This window comes from Prionailurus viverrinus, chromosome F1 (assembly GCF_022837055.1).
Source record: "Prionailurus viverrinus isolate Anna chromosome F1, UM_Priviv_1.0, whole genome shotgun sequence".
Classification (NCBI taxonomy): domain Eukaryota; kingdom Metazoa; phylum Chordata; class Mammalia; order Carnivora; family Felidae; genus Prionailurus; species Prionailurus viverrinus.
The window spans coordinates 40,159,070-40,172,337 of NC_062577.1; the positions used below are offsets into that span (position 1 = coordinate 40,159,070).

Here is a 13,268-nt window from a genome sequence, read left to right on the forward strand (position 1 = left end):
CGCGGAGCGGCCGGGGATCACAAGCCCACAGGCCCGCATTGTTCGCCTGTCACACTTCCTTTGGCTTTATTGCCTTTGTCCAACACCCTATTGTCTGGTTTCCTTTTGTCCCCCTTTCAGCGCGGCTGCCTTTTATTTTCCAGCCAGCCTGGTTGTTTTCATTTCTTTTGTCTGAAGTTCCTGAGAGGAAGGTTTTATTTTCAGCGGTTTGATTAATTCACAGCTTGAGCCCGGGGTTTGTTTGTTATGTAATTGCTGCCCTCAGCTTCGGGATAATACCCCCTCCCCGCCCGCCCCGCCCCCACGCCCCCCCTCCCACCCTGCTCGGGGCCTGGCTCACCGCCCCTCCCTGTGCCCGGATGGGCCGAGCCGCCTGCTTCCTGGACACTGTCCAGGCCCCTGCATGGTGAGAGGGGACCTTGGGGCCGGGCCCTGAAAGCCCTCGGGCGAGCTCGGCTGGGGTCGTGTCTTTTCTCCCGGGGTCAGCGTTCTTCGGGTGGGTCCGCCCCTCCGTCCTCACCCTGCAGTGCCCGGTCCTGGGTCCCGTGCCAGTCCCCAGGGTACCCAGTGGCAGGAGAGTCTGGTCTGGATGGCGTCAAATCAAATACATCTTCACCTGTCATGTGCGTTCAGCTGTTTCATGTAAAATCCTGTCCTGGGCTCTTGGGTCACTTGTTACAAGAAACATTTTGTTGTATGGAGTTGATGGAATATACAATATTATATATTACACCTGCAACTCAGTTTTAGAAGTTTTACGAGATCTGATTTTGGTCTTACACGCCCCCTCCTAAAAATTTTGCACAGGTGTTCGGTTAAAATTTTTATTTGACGATGCTTCTCAAACTAGTGGGTATCAGCGTCACCTGTAGGGTTTGTTAAAAACAGATTCCTGCTCCACCCACAGAGTTTCTGATTTGTGGGTGACCCACGACTAGCTTCCAAACAAGCCCCCAGGCCATGCGTAGCCTGTGGCCCCCTTGTAGGGACTGCATTTCAACTAGGTGGTTTCACAAAGGGGTGCTCCCTAGAGACAAGTAAATTTTAACAATTCGTAGTCCTCATGAGTGCCCATTTTGCAGATGAGGAAACAGGTGTGGAGAGGTTCAGTAGTTTACCCAAGGTCACTTAGCCGCCAGTTGAGTAGCCTGTGGGTACCTGGAGCCTCCTGCTGGGTGTCCCCACTGGTCTTGTCACAGTGACTTTAGGGAGCAAGTGAACTGTAGGCATCTGCTCCTTTGGCTCTGAGTGTGGAATGACCACCAGCAGTCGCTCCCCAGGATCCTTTGATCCCCGAGGTGTCCAGGCAGTGGTGACAGCAGGGGAGGCGGTGATGGGAGCATAGTCTGCTTACACCAAGAATTGCCAACGCATAGGCGGCGATGAGAGCAACTGTACATGAGGGACTCCAGGTAGATCTAGGAAAATATTTTTCTTCAAGCTCTACATCTCTCAGCCTGTTATTTTCCCACTTTTGGTGGTTATGTGGATATGAAAAACAGTTTGCTCTTATCTTGCCTCTACTATGCGGGGGGAAAAAAGAGAATGTGTGTATATGTAGGGTAGTTGATGCTTGGTTCCCCTTTCAGGGGGTAGTAGGGAGTGGTAGGGACTAAGGAAAATTGGCTTGTCCTTAGGGAGCACCTGCTCTTCTGCTCCTTAATCCTAGCCAATGATTGTCCCGGACAAATTTCAAGAGAAGTTCAAATCCAGATTTCAGATTTCATGTGATGTCTCATGATTTTTAAGTTTTGGTACCTAATTACACACACACACACACACACACACACACACACACACACACACAGTTTTGGCTTAATGGCTCAGAAACCGCGAGTTGACCATCTCTGCCCTCTTTAGGTGGACCATTCCACCCACTAGTCCCAACACTGCACCAGGCAGGGACTGATGAAAGTTGGGCCCAGTTGGCCGCAGACCTTCCTGTTGAAGAAAAAGTGCGGGGCAGAAGCATCTTTTCTAGTTTTTCACTGTGGGTGCGAAAGGGAAGTTTGCGTTTTGCGATGATGGAGCCGCTGTATCCACCACCACCCGTTTCATGCTGTTCCTCCCCCCCCTCAGGATGTCCATGAGGAGCCCTGGCTCTGCCCAGCTGGCCCTGGATGGCGTTGGCACCATGGTGAACTGCACTGTCAAGTCAGAAGGGAAGAGGGAGCTCTGCCACGAGGCCCTCCAGGCCTCAGCCGCTGCCGCTGAACCCCAGCTGGGAGACCCAGCCCGGGCTCCCCAGGATGGTGCTGACTCCCAAGCTCCAGCCCAGGTGCCCAGCACTTTCCCCGGGGCTCCTGGGTCAGCGTGCCCACTTTGCCTCCGTAGCCCACACACCTCTCCTTGAGGCTGGGCCGGCACCCCCTCCCCTCTCCGGGCAGACAGGAAGCAGAAACCTCTATCTCTGGGTGGGGGAGGCTTCGGTGGGTGGGGAGGGACTGCCAAGTTCAGTCACGCCACCTGTCTCAGCGGTACATGGGTTCAAATCTTGTGCGTGCTCACCGGATCCTAACTACTCCCCCATGTGTGACCAATCCTTATCTCTGAGGACTAGTGGGGGAGACAGGTAATCCAGCATATGATTTGAGAAAATCAGCCTTAGTACCCAAGCCTGAGAGAAGTCGCTCAATTTCTCGTCCTCAAAATGGAGGCGTTGTGAGCTACATGGGCAATAAGGATTCTCGGAGTTCTTAAAAATCCCGATTCCATGCAAGAGATGTAAAAAGGGGGAATATGTAATTAAACCAAATGAATGAAAATGAGAATTTCAGGGCTCTGGGGAGGGAACTAGCCTGGAGGGGCTTGGGGAGGGGGGAGGGGTAGTAATAGAGGAAGACTTCCTGGAGGAGTAGGGCCTTGAGTTAGGCCTTAAAGAATGGAGAGGACTCGGGTAAGGAGAGGGGGTGGTGCCCTAAGGAGGGGTGAGGCGGGGGTCCCAGAAGTTACGCGCCCAGCTGCAGATGTGGGCGAATGCAAGAGAGTAGTGATCGATAGCTAGCTTGGCACTTGACCCTGAAGCAGCGAACCTCATTCGTGCGCATTAACTTGACCCCAGCAACAATCCTGATAGGGGAGGTATTCATATCTCCATTTTCAGAAGAGGGAAGTGAGTCAGGTTCAGAGGAGTTCAGAGTCTCATGTGTGATCAAGCGCCTCGTGAGTCACTGAGCCTGGACCGAGATCCAGGTATCTTGCCTTCAAACCTTTTGTTCTTTCGCTAAATGCAGCAAAGACCGAGCAAAGGTAGGGAAGGTGGGGAGGGAGGGCCCTACCTGGGGAGGTGGGGGAGAACGGGTACACATGGATTTCTCAGGGTGCACATCACATCCCTGGGGGCTCAGATCCCCCCCCCCCCCCCCCCCCCCCCCGCAGTCCGCCCTCTTCTTGAGGGTGGCGGTGACATTCCTTGTGTTCTGCAGGACTGCAGCTCCCCGGAGAGCGTTGGGTGTCTGGAACCCAAGAGACCGGGAGGTTCTGAGGCTGCTTCTGGAAGCCAGGAGAAGCTGGACTTCAACCAAAATTTAAAAGAAGGTAAGATGTCCGCCCTGGCCGGAGGCGGGCCTGGGGCGGGAGGTGTTAGGAGTGCTACTCCTCACCCCCTGGTGTCTTCTAGTCGTGCCAGCCATCGAGAAGCTGCTGTCCAGTGACTGGAAGGAGAGGTTTCTGGGAAGGAGCTCTGTGGAAACCAAAGATGTGAAAGGTGAAGGCCCGTGTGGGCAGGCGGGGGAGGAGGTCTGACCCCCTTTCCCTTCTCCCAGCCTGGCCGTGCGGTCTGGGCCTGCAGGGTGGTTTTGGAAGCTCTTGGTCCCCTCATACCTGCCCTGTGCCCCTTGGGCTCCTGCCCGGCCCCGGGGTCCAGCACCTTCCCTCACCTGGGGACTGAGCATTGGGTCTGGCTCATTCCCGTGCAAGAGAGGCCTGGTGGGAATCCCATTCTGTGAGTATGGATCTGGGCTCTTACCGGGGACCCTTGTGACCTCAGGCACGTCCCTGCCAACTCCCAGGTCTAACTATATAGAATGAGCTGGATGTTCCCTTTTACTGCCGAAAATTGATTCTAGGCCACCGGGACTTCGCTGTATGAATTCAAGGGCGCCTGTTTGGCTTGTGAGCGTGGCTTTTTTTTTCCGGTGTGGTCGCTCTCCCCCGACGGGGGAGAGCCTTTCAGACCAAACCAGTGCCCGGGCTCCACCCCACCTGCTGAGTGAGAACCCCAGGGGCTGCAGGACTGGGCATGTGTATTTTTCAAAGGCTCCCTGAGTGATTCCGAGGTGAATGGTCTGCAGCCTGGCACAGCTGTGCCCGACGCGAGCTGAGGTGGAGGGCAGGGGAGCACTGGCACTCGCGGGTGGACGGCCGCCTGCCAGGTTCTGGACTCCGCTTTACGTTCATTATTATCTTCTTAACCCTGATAGCACCCCTGGGAAGTGGCCATTCTTGTGCTCGTTTATAGATTGAAAAAACAACAACAACAACAACGAAGTGCAGAGAAGTTGGTTATTTGTCCAACAACTCCCAGACAGGATAGATTGAAATAAGGGTTTGGGGGCACCTGGGTGGCTCGGTCGGTTGAGCGTCCGACTTCGGCTCAGGTCATGATCTCACAGTTTGTGGGTTCAAGCTCCGTGTCAGGCTCTGTGCTGACAGCTCAGAGCCTGGAGCCTGCTTTGGATTCTGTGTCTCCTCTCTCTCTGCCCCTAACCCACTCGCATTCTGTCTCTGTCTCTCTCGAAAATAAACAAACAAACAAAAAAAAGAATCTGAACCCAGATCTGTCTTGCTCCAAGGCCTGAGCATGTCCCACTGGGCCCCTCCTGTGGGCTAGTTCTCCACGCCGACGCTGTGCCCCTGGGCACTTGAGGACATCCAAGAAGTGATCCGGGACAGAGATCCCCCCCCTACCCGCCCCCCTACCTCACCCTGCCGCCCCCACCAGCGTTTCCAGGGGCTGGAAGCAGCGGTGGATGGTGGGGGAACTTCTAGGGTAGCTGCTTGTCAGACAGCAAGCCAGCCGCCCCTCTGGGGCAAGGATCAGTCTCCATCATCTGTCGCTCAGCCCCTAACAGGGGCCTGGGAAATAGCAATTGCCCAATAAGTGTCAGATGGGTGCGTAGGTGGACAGATGGACAGACGGACATTCTCACTGGTGGCCGTTTCACTGTGGCGCAGGGACCCAGGAGAGCCTGGCAGAGAAAGAGCTCCAGCTCCTGGTCATGATCCACCAGCTGTCTACCCTGAGGGACCAGCTCCTGACGGCCCATTCAGAGCAGAAGAACATGGCTGCCATGCTGTTCGAGAAGCAGCAGCAGCAGATGGAGCTGGCCCGGCAGCAGCAGGAGCAGGTGCGCCCGGCTTAGTGTCTTTCTTGCTAGGGGAGGGGGTCTGTCAAGGCCTAGAGGGGAACATGCTAGGGGCAGGTCGCGGAGGGGCCGGCGGCCAGGGCCGTAGTAGTCCTGCTTCCGGCGGTTCATAAGCCTCGGTGGGGGCCTGGGAGTGGAAGGGGCCCTCAGGGCCCTGAGTATGAGCGGCTGGCTACTTCCTGCCCAACCTCCACCCTTGGGCTCCAGGGGAAGAGAACCTGCTCCTAAGGTAGACTGTCCTGCTGCCTGCCCCGCCCAGTGAGCGGTTTGTCCTGGTGTGGACGTCATGGAAGGCTGGGTGCGGCTGGCTCTGGGACAGGGCTGATGTCCCTAATGTCCGTGCCCGCTGCTCTTTCCTGCCACCAGATCGCCAAGCAGCAGCAGCAACTGATTCAGCAACAACATAAGATCAACCTCCTCCAGCAACAGATCCAGGTAAAAAGGGGGGGAGGGCCAGAGGCTGAGGGGGTGACAACAGCCTGGAGATGCCTGCCGGGGACAGGGAGTGACGGCGGGGGGGAAGAGGGGGGGGATTAAGCAGAATCAGACGTGGCCCTAAGGAGGGGGCTCATTTCTGCTCGAGCCTGGAACCCCAGTTGTCTTCTCCTACTTTAAGGGAGGGGCCAGAGTATCTCCTTCCCTATCTGGGGTGGAGGGCAGGTGGAAGGAGGTGATGTGGGGTCAAATGGAGCCTTTTGAAGACTCGCCCTGCACCGGTCGCTGTACCTCTCGCGTCTGGGTTCATCCTCTGTGTTCTGGGCTGAGCTGCTTGGGCCCCCAGGGACTCACACAGGGTTTCTTTGCCCTCAGCAGGTCAACATGCCTTACGTCATGATCCCGGCCTTCCCCCCAAGTCACCAACCTCTACCTGTCACCCCCGATTCCCAGCTGGCCTTGCCCATACAGCCCATCCCCTGCAAACCAGGTGAGTGAAGGCGGGGGTTGAGCCATTAGCTGAGGCTGTCTTGAGGTCAGGGAAGGAGCTCAGGACCACTCTCGTGCGTTACTTTGCAATGTGGCCTTTCTGGGCCAGTGGAAGCTGAATCCCTTCTTCCTGAACCTCGCTGGGCGAATCGAAAAAGAAATTGCACTCGAAAATGATGAAGCGCTTTCCAGATATAAGCGGATATAGCCCATCTAGTGTCCCCAGCTCTGGTGCGTTTCCTGGACCGGGGTATTAATCTCTTGAACACTATTTCCCGCCACTGAAATCCAGCGAACACAGACTGGGCACCAGCCACACGTCTGATGCCCTGTCGTTGACAGGTGGCTATGGGGGTGATAAGAATGGAGTTGGAGCTCAAGGAGTTTTTACAGTCTGGGGAGGGAGAAAGGATATCGGTAAGCAGGGAGTCTGGGAAGGCTTTCTGTAGAGGAAGTGCCCGATTGGGTCCCTGGAGGTGGACTGGGGGGGTGAAGCCGGGACCTGAGGCCTGGAGCCTGAGGTCGGCAGCTGCAGCTGCGGGGGTTGGAGTGGAGGGGAGCGTGTGACAGGGTGATGGGACAGGCTGGCAGGAGCAGTTGGGGCCGAGCCTGGCATTTGGAATTTATTTTGTAGAATGCAGACGTGCTTGAGCGCTTGGGCTGAGGTGTCTTGTCACGCTGACTGGGGGCGACAGGGAGTTGGAGCCTGGGCCGGCAGGGGGCCGCTGAGGTGGTGGGACAGAGGCAGAGATGGAATCCGTTGACCACGATCACGGACACCTTGTTGAAAGGTCACGGGACAGGGCGGGGAGGTTGCCCGCAGTTGCCCCAAGAGTGGGGACAGCTTTGAGGCCAAGCCCATCCGGTCTACCCTCCCTCCCTGTTCCGTGTGTGAGAGGAGGCAGGTGAATTCCTGTCATGGGCCACAGGTCATGGGTCAGCACCACTGGCTGTGCTCCCACCTTGCTCTCCACTAGACACTCTAGGGTAGGGGTGGAGGAGGGGGAACACAAAGGACTGAAAAAGTCAGGCCCCAACTTCAAGGAAGTTGCCACTTGGGGAGGGGGGAGCACGCCAGCAGCACAAATTCAAGGGGAACAGAGCCGCAGGAGTGAGGAGGGCAGGGCCTGGGGGTTGTGACGTGTGACGTGGGACGGTGCCTCCGACTCTCTGCTTTCTGGACAAGGAAGGCAGGAAATGCGCCGTGGACGACTTGAACTGGCCAGCCTGCCACCTGCCTTGCTGGCTCCAGAGTCCCCGTTAAGCAGAGGGCCACAGGCTTCCAGATGCCCCTTCCCCAAGCCGAGTGAATAACGCCTCTCCCTCGCTCACAAGCCCTGGATGGTGCCACATTGCCTACGGCACGGAGCCTCCAAATGCCAGGCTCGGCCATCACGGGCCCGTCTCCTTTCCCACTTCTTGGCTCTCACACACCCACTTCTCCCCCTCCGCCTGCCTGTCTGTCTGCAGCCACCAGCCCCGCTCTTGCTGGCCCCCCCCCCCCCCCCCCCCCCTGCCAAGAAGCCTGTTCCAGCCATCCCAGCCGGAACAAAGTTCTCTGGCACGCTACCCCTGCAGCCCCTGATGCCACCGGCCATGTGGTTAGCGATCAGTGTATACGGCTTCTCTCTCCACCTGAACTGTCCGCCCCTTGGTGCTGGGCTGGGTTGAGGACGAGCGTGGTAGGCCAGGTAAAACGGAGAGGGTGCCGTGTCAGGGGGAAAGGATGGGCTGGGTTCAAATGTCGGGGCTCCCGCTTCTGAGCCGTGTGGGCAACCCACATAACGTCTCCTGGTCTCCGTGTCTTATCCGTAAAATGGGGTGATGTCCTGAGTGCCTGTTCTACGCCACACACTAGGGATTATTGTGAGCTCGTGCCTGAGCGGGATCACACCCGGGGAGCTGCCTTTGTACCCTGCACGTAGTAGGTACGAAACACAAGCGTCCGTAGAACGAGCCGGTGTATACCTGCCCTCGGGTCACCGTTGGGTTGGGAAGGGCAAGAAAAGGGTGGAGATGCCGATCAGCGTGCAGGGCCGGGGGCGGGGGGATGAGGGCATAGGAGGCCTCCAGCAGCACTCGGGGGCTGGGGAAGGCCTGGGCTGGAAGCAAGCTGGGCCAGCTTCAGGCCTCTGCCCGCCTGCTGCTGCTGGGACCTCGTCAAGCAGGGCGTCTGCTGTTCTGTGCTCATCCAGGACTTTTCTCCTTGCCGCCTTTTCCGTAGCGGAGTACCCCCTGCAGTTGCTACACAGCCCCCCCGCCCCGGTGGTGAAGAGGCCCGGGGCCGTGGCTGCCCATCACCCCCTGCAGGTACCGCCCCGCACCCCGGCCCTCGGCTGCCTCCCTTGCCTGTGACCGTGGGCGGGGGGCGGGGTCCCGTGTTCCCCTTCACCTGTTCCCGCTGTCTCTTCCTTTCCTGCCGCGCCCTTGTCTGCTCCGGGTAGGTTTGTCTTTCTGTCTGTGGCCACGTGTCCCCTCTTGCGCCTCCGTGGGGGGTGTCTCAGCCTCTGGTCTCTGGGTCTCCCGCAGGAGCCCTCCCAGCCCCTGAACCTCACAGCCAAGCCCAAGGCCCCCGAGCTGCCCAATGCTTCCAGCTCCCCCAGCCTGAAGATGAACTGTGGACCCCGCCCCCCCAGCCATGGGGCCCCCACACGGGACCTACAGTCCAGCCCGCCCAGTCTGCCATTGGGTAAGCTTTCTGCCGGGAGTGCGTGATACGACCTTGGGCATGACCTTCCCTTCTGCGGGTTACAGTTTCTGTAAAACAAGGGGGTGAGACCTGCTGCCTTTGGCCTCTTTTAGTTTCTCCACTGTCTCAGAAGATCCCCTGCTTCCTCTCCCCGACCCCACATCTGGCTGGGCACCCCCACCTCAGGGCTCCAGGCCACTGAGTTGCACAATTTCAGGAGTGCGATTCTCTGTTCTAGTGTCCTGGCCCAGTGCGCCACAGTCAGTGTAAACAGCGCCCCCTTGGGCATGTGCAGGGCAGCTGTCCGGGAGGGGCAACAGGCAGCACCAACCCTGTGAATAACTCGCAGGAGTGACCTGGTGTGAACCCGGCTGACCCCCTCTGCTCCCCCACCCCCCCCTTCTCCTCCTCCTCCTCCCCCCCTTTCCCATAGGCTTCCTTGGTGAAGGGGACGCTGTCACCAAAGCCATTCAGGATGCTCGACAGCTGCTGCATGGCCACAGTGGGACCTTAGAGAGCTCCCCCAATGCCCCCTTCCGCAAGGTATGGGGGGGCCCCCCTGCACTGGGGCAGGGCGCAGGGAAGGTTGGGGGCTGGGGTTGAAGACTCGGTCTGAGTCTACTGGAGGGATGGCTATGGGGTGATGCAGAGGGGCCGATGTACAGATTTCGTCCATCAACCCCAGGACCTCATCAGCCTGGACACGTCCCCGGCTAAGGAGCGGCTGGAGGAGAGTTGTGTGCACCCCCTCGAAGAAGCCATGTTGGGCTGCGACATGGATGGTGAGGGCCCAGGCCGTCGGGCTGATGGGCGGGAGGGCCCACGTCTGCTTCCTACAGGGGCCAGGGTGGGTCAGGTTGTGTCTCTCCCCAGTGCCTTTTCTCCCATAGTCTGTCTCTGAGGTCCCCTCCCGTGTCTGTCCCTTGTCAGTCTCTGGGTCCCTGGCTGGACCTCTGCTGAGGTCTTGCTTCCGGTGTCCCTGGCTGCGTGGGAGCCTCCCCGTCACCCCCTAGTGGTCAAGTAAGGGAGGTCTCTGCCAGCCCTACCCCAGAGGGGCTGCGCTGCCTGGCTGACTCCACCCCTGTCCCCCAGGCTCCCGCCACTTTCCTGAGTCCCGGAACAGCAGCCACATCAAGAGGCCCATGAATGCCTTCATGGTGTGGGCCAAAGATGAGCGAAGGAAGATCCTCCAAGCCTTCCCGGACATGCACAACTCCAGCATCAGCAAGATCCTTGGTAAGGGCCAGTGGGTAGGGGCTCTCGGGGCTCCAGGGGCCATGCCAGCAAGACCTGGTGGCAGGAGCCAGCTGGGTTTACCTGGGGCTTGCTGGGCGACCGTCCCCGTCACGCTGAGCTCCAGAGGAGTCTGGTGGGGTGTGGGGGTCAGGCAGGAGGACGTGGGGCAGCTGGGTCCTGGGGTGTCATACCATTGTAGGGTTGTTCTGCACCCCAAGAACTGAGGAGTGTGGTACGTGTGTATATATTCTTTAGCCCCTGATCTCTCCCTAAGCTGTTGTTTGCCTGGACCTTTGGAGCTCTGGCTCTGGCAGGAAACAGGGAAGATTGGTGTTCTTGGGCTGTCCCTAGAAAGGTGTTTTGTTTTTTAATATTATATATTTAATCTGTACATCCAACACGGGGCTTGAACTCGACCCCAAGATCAAGAGTTGGATTCTCCTAAAAAAAAAAAAAAAAAAGTTGGATGCTGTTCTGCCTAAGCCAGTCAAAAGCAAGTTAATTTTTTAAAAATGTTTATTTTCGAGAGAGAGCACAAATGGGGGAGGGGCAGAGAGGGAGGGAGAGAGGGAGACACAGAATCTGGAACGGGCTCCAGGCTCCGAGCTGTCAGCAGAGAGCCCGACGCGGGGCTCGAACCCATGAAGCATGAGATCATGCCCTGAGCTGAAGTTGTTTAAGGGACTGAGCCACCCAGGTGCCCCTAGTAGAAAGATTTTTTTTCAAAAATTCTGTGTCCTGATTGGAAGCCAAGGAGGCAGGTGGGGTGGGACTAGAAGGTGGCAGTTGTTTTCAAGACTGAGGCTCTTCTGTCTCTTGGTGAACCAAGAGTTCACAAGGTAGTTTGTCCTCAGCAGGGGGCCTGGGGTTGGCTGCTCTTCCGTTCATGCAAATCACGCAGACCAGAGGCCTCCCAGAAGTTGCTGGGTAGTTTGGCATGTGGTTACTCCGTATATGGACACCCATATACATGCCAGCTTCATTCATTCATTTGCTCAACTGGACATCCGAGGGGCACCCATGTTGGGCCGGGTCCTTGCTACATGCTTGCACATCTATCACCTAGTCGACCCATTCGGGGACCAAAATCTTGGGGCATGCAGGGGGCTGGGGGTGGTCAGCCAAGCCCAGCACTGACCGCCTGCCCCCCCACTCCTACCCCTTGGGGGCCGGGCCAGGCTCCCGCTGGAAGTCCATGAGCAACCAGGAGAAGCAGCCCTACTACGAGGAGCAGGCGAGGCTGAGCCGGCAGCACCTGGAAAAGTACCCGGACTATAAGTACAAGCCTCGGCCCAAGCGCACCTGCATCGTGGAGGGCAAGCGGCTGCGGGTGGGCGAATACAAAGCCCTGATGAGGACCCGGCGCCAGGACGCCCGCCAGAGCTACGTGACCCCGTGAGTAGGCCCTCCGTAGGCGGCTCACCCCCTGTGCGTGTGCCCGTGCCCCTGCTGCTGCTCTTGTGAGTGGCCACTAGTGTGTGGCGTGCATGCCTTTGAGTGTGACTCCAGCGGTGCTGTCTGTCGGCTTGGAGCATCGATGTGTGTGGGCGTTATCTGTGTCTGCCTGGGCCTGCGTGTGTGGCCGCAGGGGTGGCCCGGTGGCTCAGGGTATAGGATTGTGACTGACTGTGGGAGACTGGCCACGTGTACCTGGAGAAGCGTGCCTGTGAATCACAAACTCAATAAAAAAAAACCTCAAGGATACTAAGAATGAAGGTGCTTATTATACAGAGGATTCCCGACTTGATAAAAGCAAGCACCTGCATGGATTCTTTTAAACGGGGCTCCTCCCCCACCCCTGCCCCTGCCCCCGGGCATTGAAATATAGAACCTCCGAAAACTGGATTCACACAGGAACCTCCAGGAATAGCTGTTGAACACGCTCAGGTTCCCGGGCCTGCATGTGTAAGCATGTGTCCGCTGTTGCGGACAATGAACTTGGCCGTCAGCAAGCAAGCCAGGTGGCTGTGTGCGTGTCTCAGAGCCGTAAGGGTCTTGGGGCGGGGGGAGGGCATGCCCTGAAGCAGGCTGGAGGGGAGCTGGATCGGGGGCGCAAAGTGGGGGTCCATCTGCCCGCGTGCTGCTTCTCTGCCCCCGCAGCCCCCAGGCCGGCCAGCTGCAGATGAGCTCCTCCGATGTCCTGTACCCTCGGGTGGCAGGCGTGCCCCTGGCTCAACCCCTGGTGGAGCACTATGTGCCCCGGAGCCTGGACCCCAACATGCCTGTCATCGTCAACACTTGCAGCCTCAGGGAGGAGGGTGAGGCCGCAGAAGACAGGCACTCGGTGGCTGACGGCGAGATGTACCGGTACAGTGAGGACGAGGACTCGGAGGGCGAGGGGAAGAGCGACGGGGAGCTGGTGGTGCTTACAGACTGATCCCGGCCCCAAGCCGATGGGCACAGCCAGCCGGCCTGGACTACGTCGGTACTTGGACATGCCCGGGAGACGGGCACAGCTGTGCACGTGTAGATAGCCTCCTGAGGGGAGATGCCCCACCACCTCCCCTGTGGCCGCACCCGAGGAGCTGCTGGCCGAGGGGGGCAGGACCTGTAGAGTGGCGATGGGCCGAGCGCCGTGGCCCTTGGGGCTCGTGGCCAGCGGACACTGTGTGACCCTCCCTTCCTGCAGGTCTATCACCCCAGGGGTATGGCAGCTCCAGACCTGTCCCCCTGGGGCCACGTGCTTGGTCTCCATTCTTGTCCTGGCTGGACCAGCCCCTGTAGGACCAACCCCCTCCCTCCCACGCCCCTCCTCACGCGCCCCCCCCCCCCCCCCGCCACCAGATCGCTCCTCTATCATAGGATCACTTTGTGCAGAAAGGTCTGGCTGTCCCTCGCTGTCTTTATATCTCCTGCCCAGCCTGTTGTGCCTCTGGCTGCTGGAAGTGTGTGTGCGTGTGTATATGTAGGTGTGTGCACATGCTCGTGTGTGTGTTTCCATCCGCTCATTCATTGCACAAGGTATTTATTGAGTGCCTGCTGTGTGCCAGGCACCGTTGCTGAGTTCCTGTGGGTGTCTCTCTCGATGCCACCTCTTGCTTCTCTGGGGGCCT

The 13,268-nt window shown here is 58.4% G+C and overlaps 1 protein-coding gene across 2 annotated transcripts; it reads left to right on the forward strand.

Moving 5' to 3' along the window:
- The first annotated feature begins 603 nt into the window (after window positions 1-603).
- On the forward strand, window positions 604-12,856 carry SOX13 (SRY-box transcription factor 13). Of its 2 annotated transcripts, none has more exons than XM_047840026.1 (14): window positions 604-623; window positions 2,080-2,278; window positions 3,426-3,537; window positions 3,620-3,706; window positions 5,176-5,348; window positions 5,733-5,801; window positions 6,177-6,291; window positions 8,515-8,600; window positions 8,820-8,979; window positions 9,413-9,522; window positions 9,665-9,761; window positions 10,072-10,215; window positions 11,394-11,610; window positions 12,316-12,856. In XM_047840026.1, coding segments are annotated over exons 1-14 (1,848 nt in total). In that variant the 5' UTR covers window positions 604-621; the 3' UTR covers window positions 12,593-12,856. The 2 variants fall into 2 exon arrangements, with proteins under 2 accessions (XP_047695982.1, XP_047695983.1); XM_047840027.1 differs by having other exon boundaries at window positions 6,180-6,291.
- The last annotated feature ends 412 nt before the right edge of the window (window positions 12,857-13,268 follow it).

Bases quoted from the DNA above. Each gene is read 5' to 3' on its own strand.
- SOX13 (XM_047840026.1), top strand. The intron at 5,802-6,176 runs GTAAAAAGGGGG...CTTTGCCCTCAG, and splicing joins TCCTCCAGCAACAGATCCAG to CAGGTCAACATGCCTTACGT. The intron at 10,216-11,393 runs GTAAGGGCCAGT...GGGCCGGGCCAG, and splicing joins CAGCATCAGCAAGATCCTTG to GCTCCCGCTGGAAGTCCATG.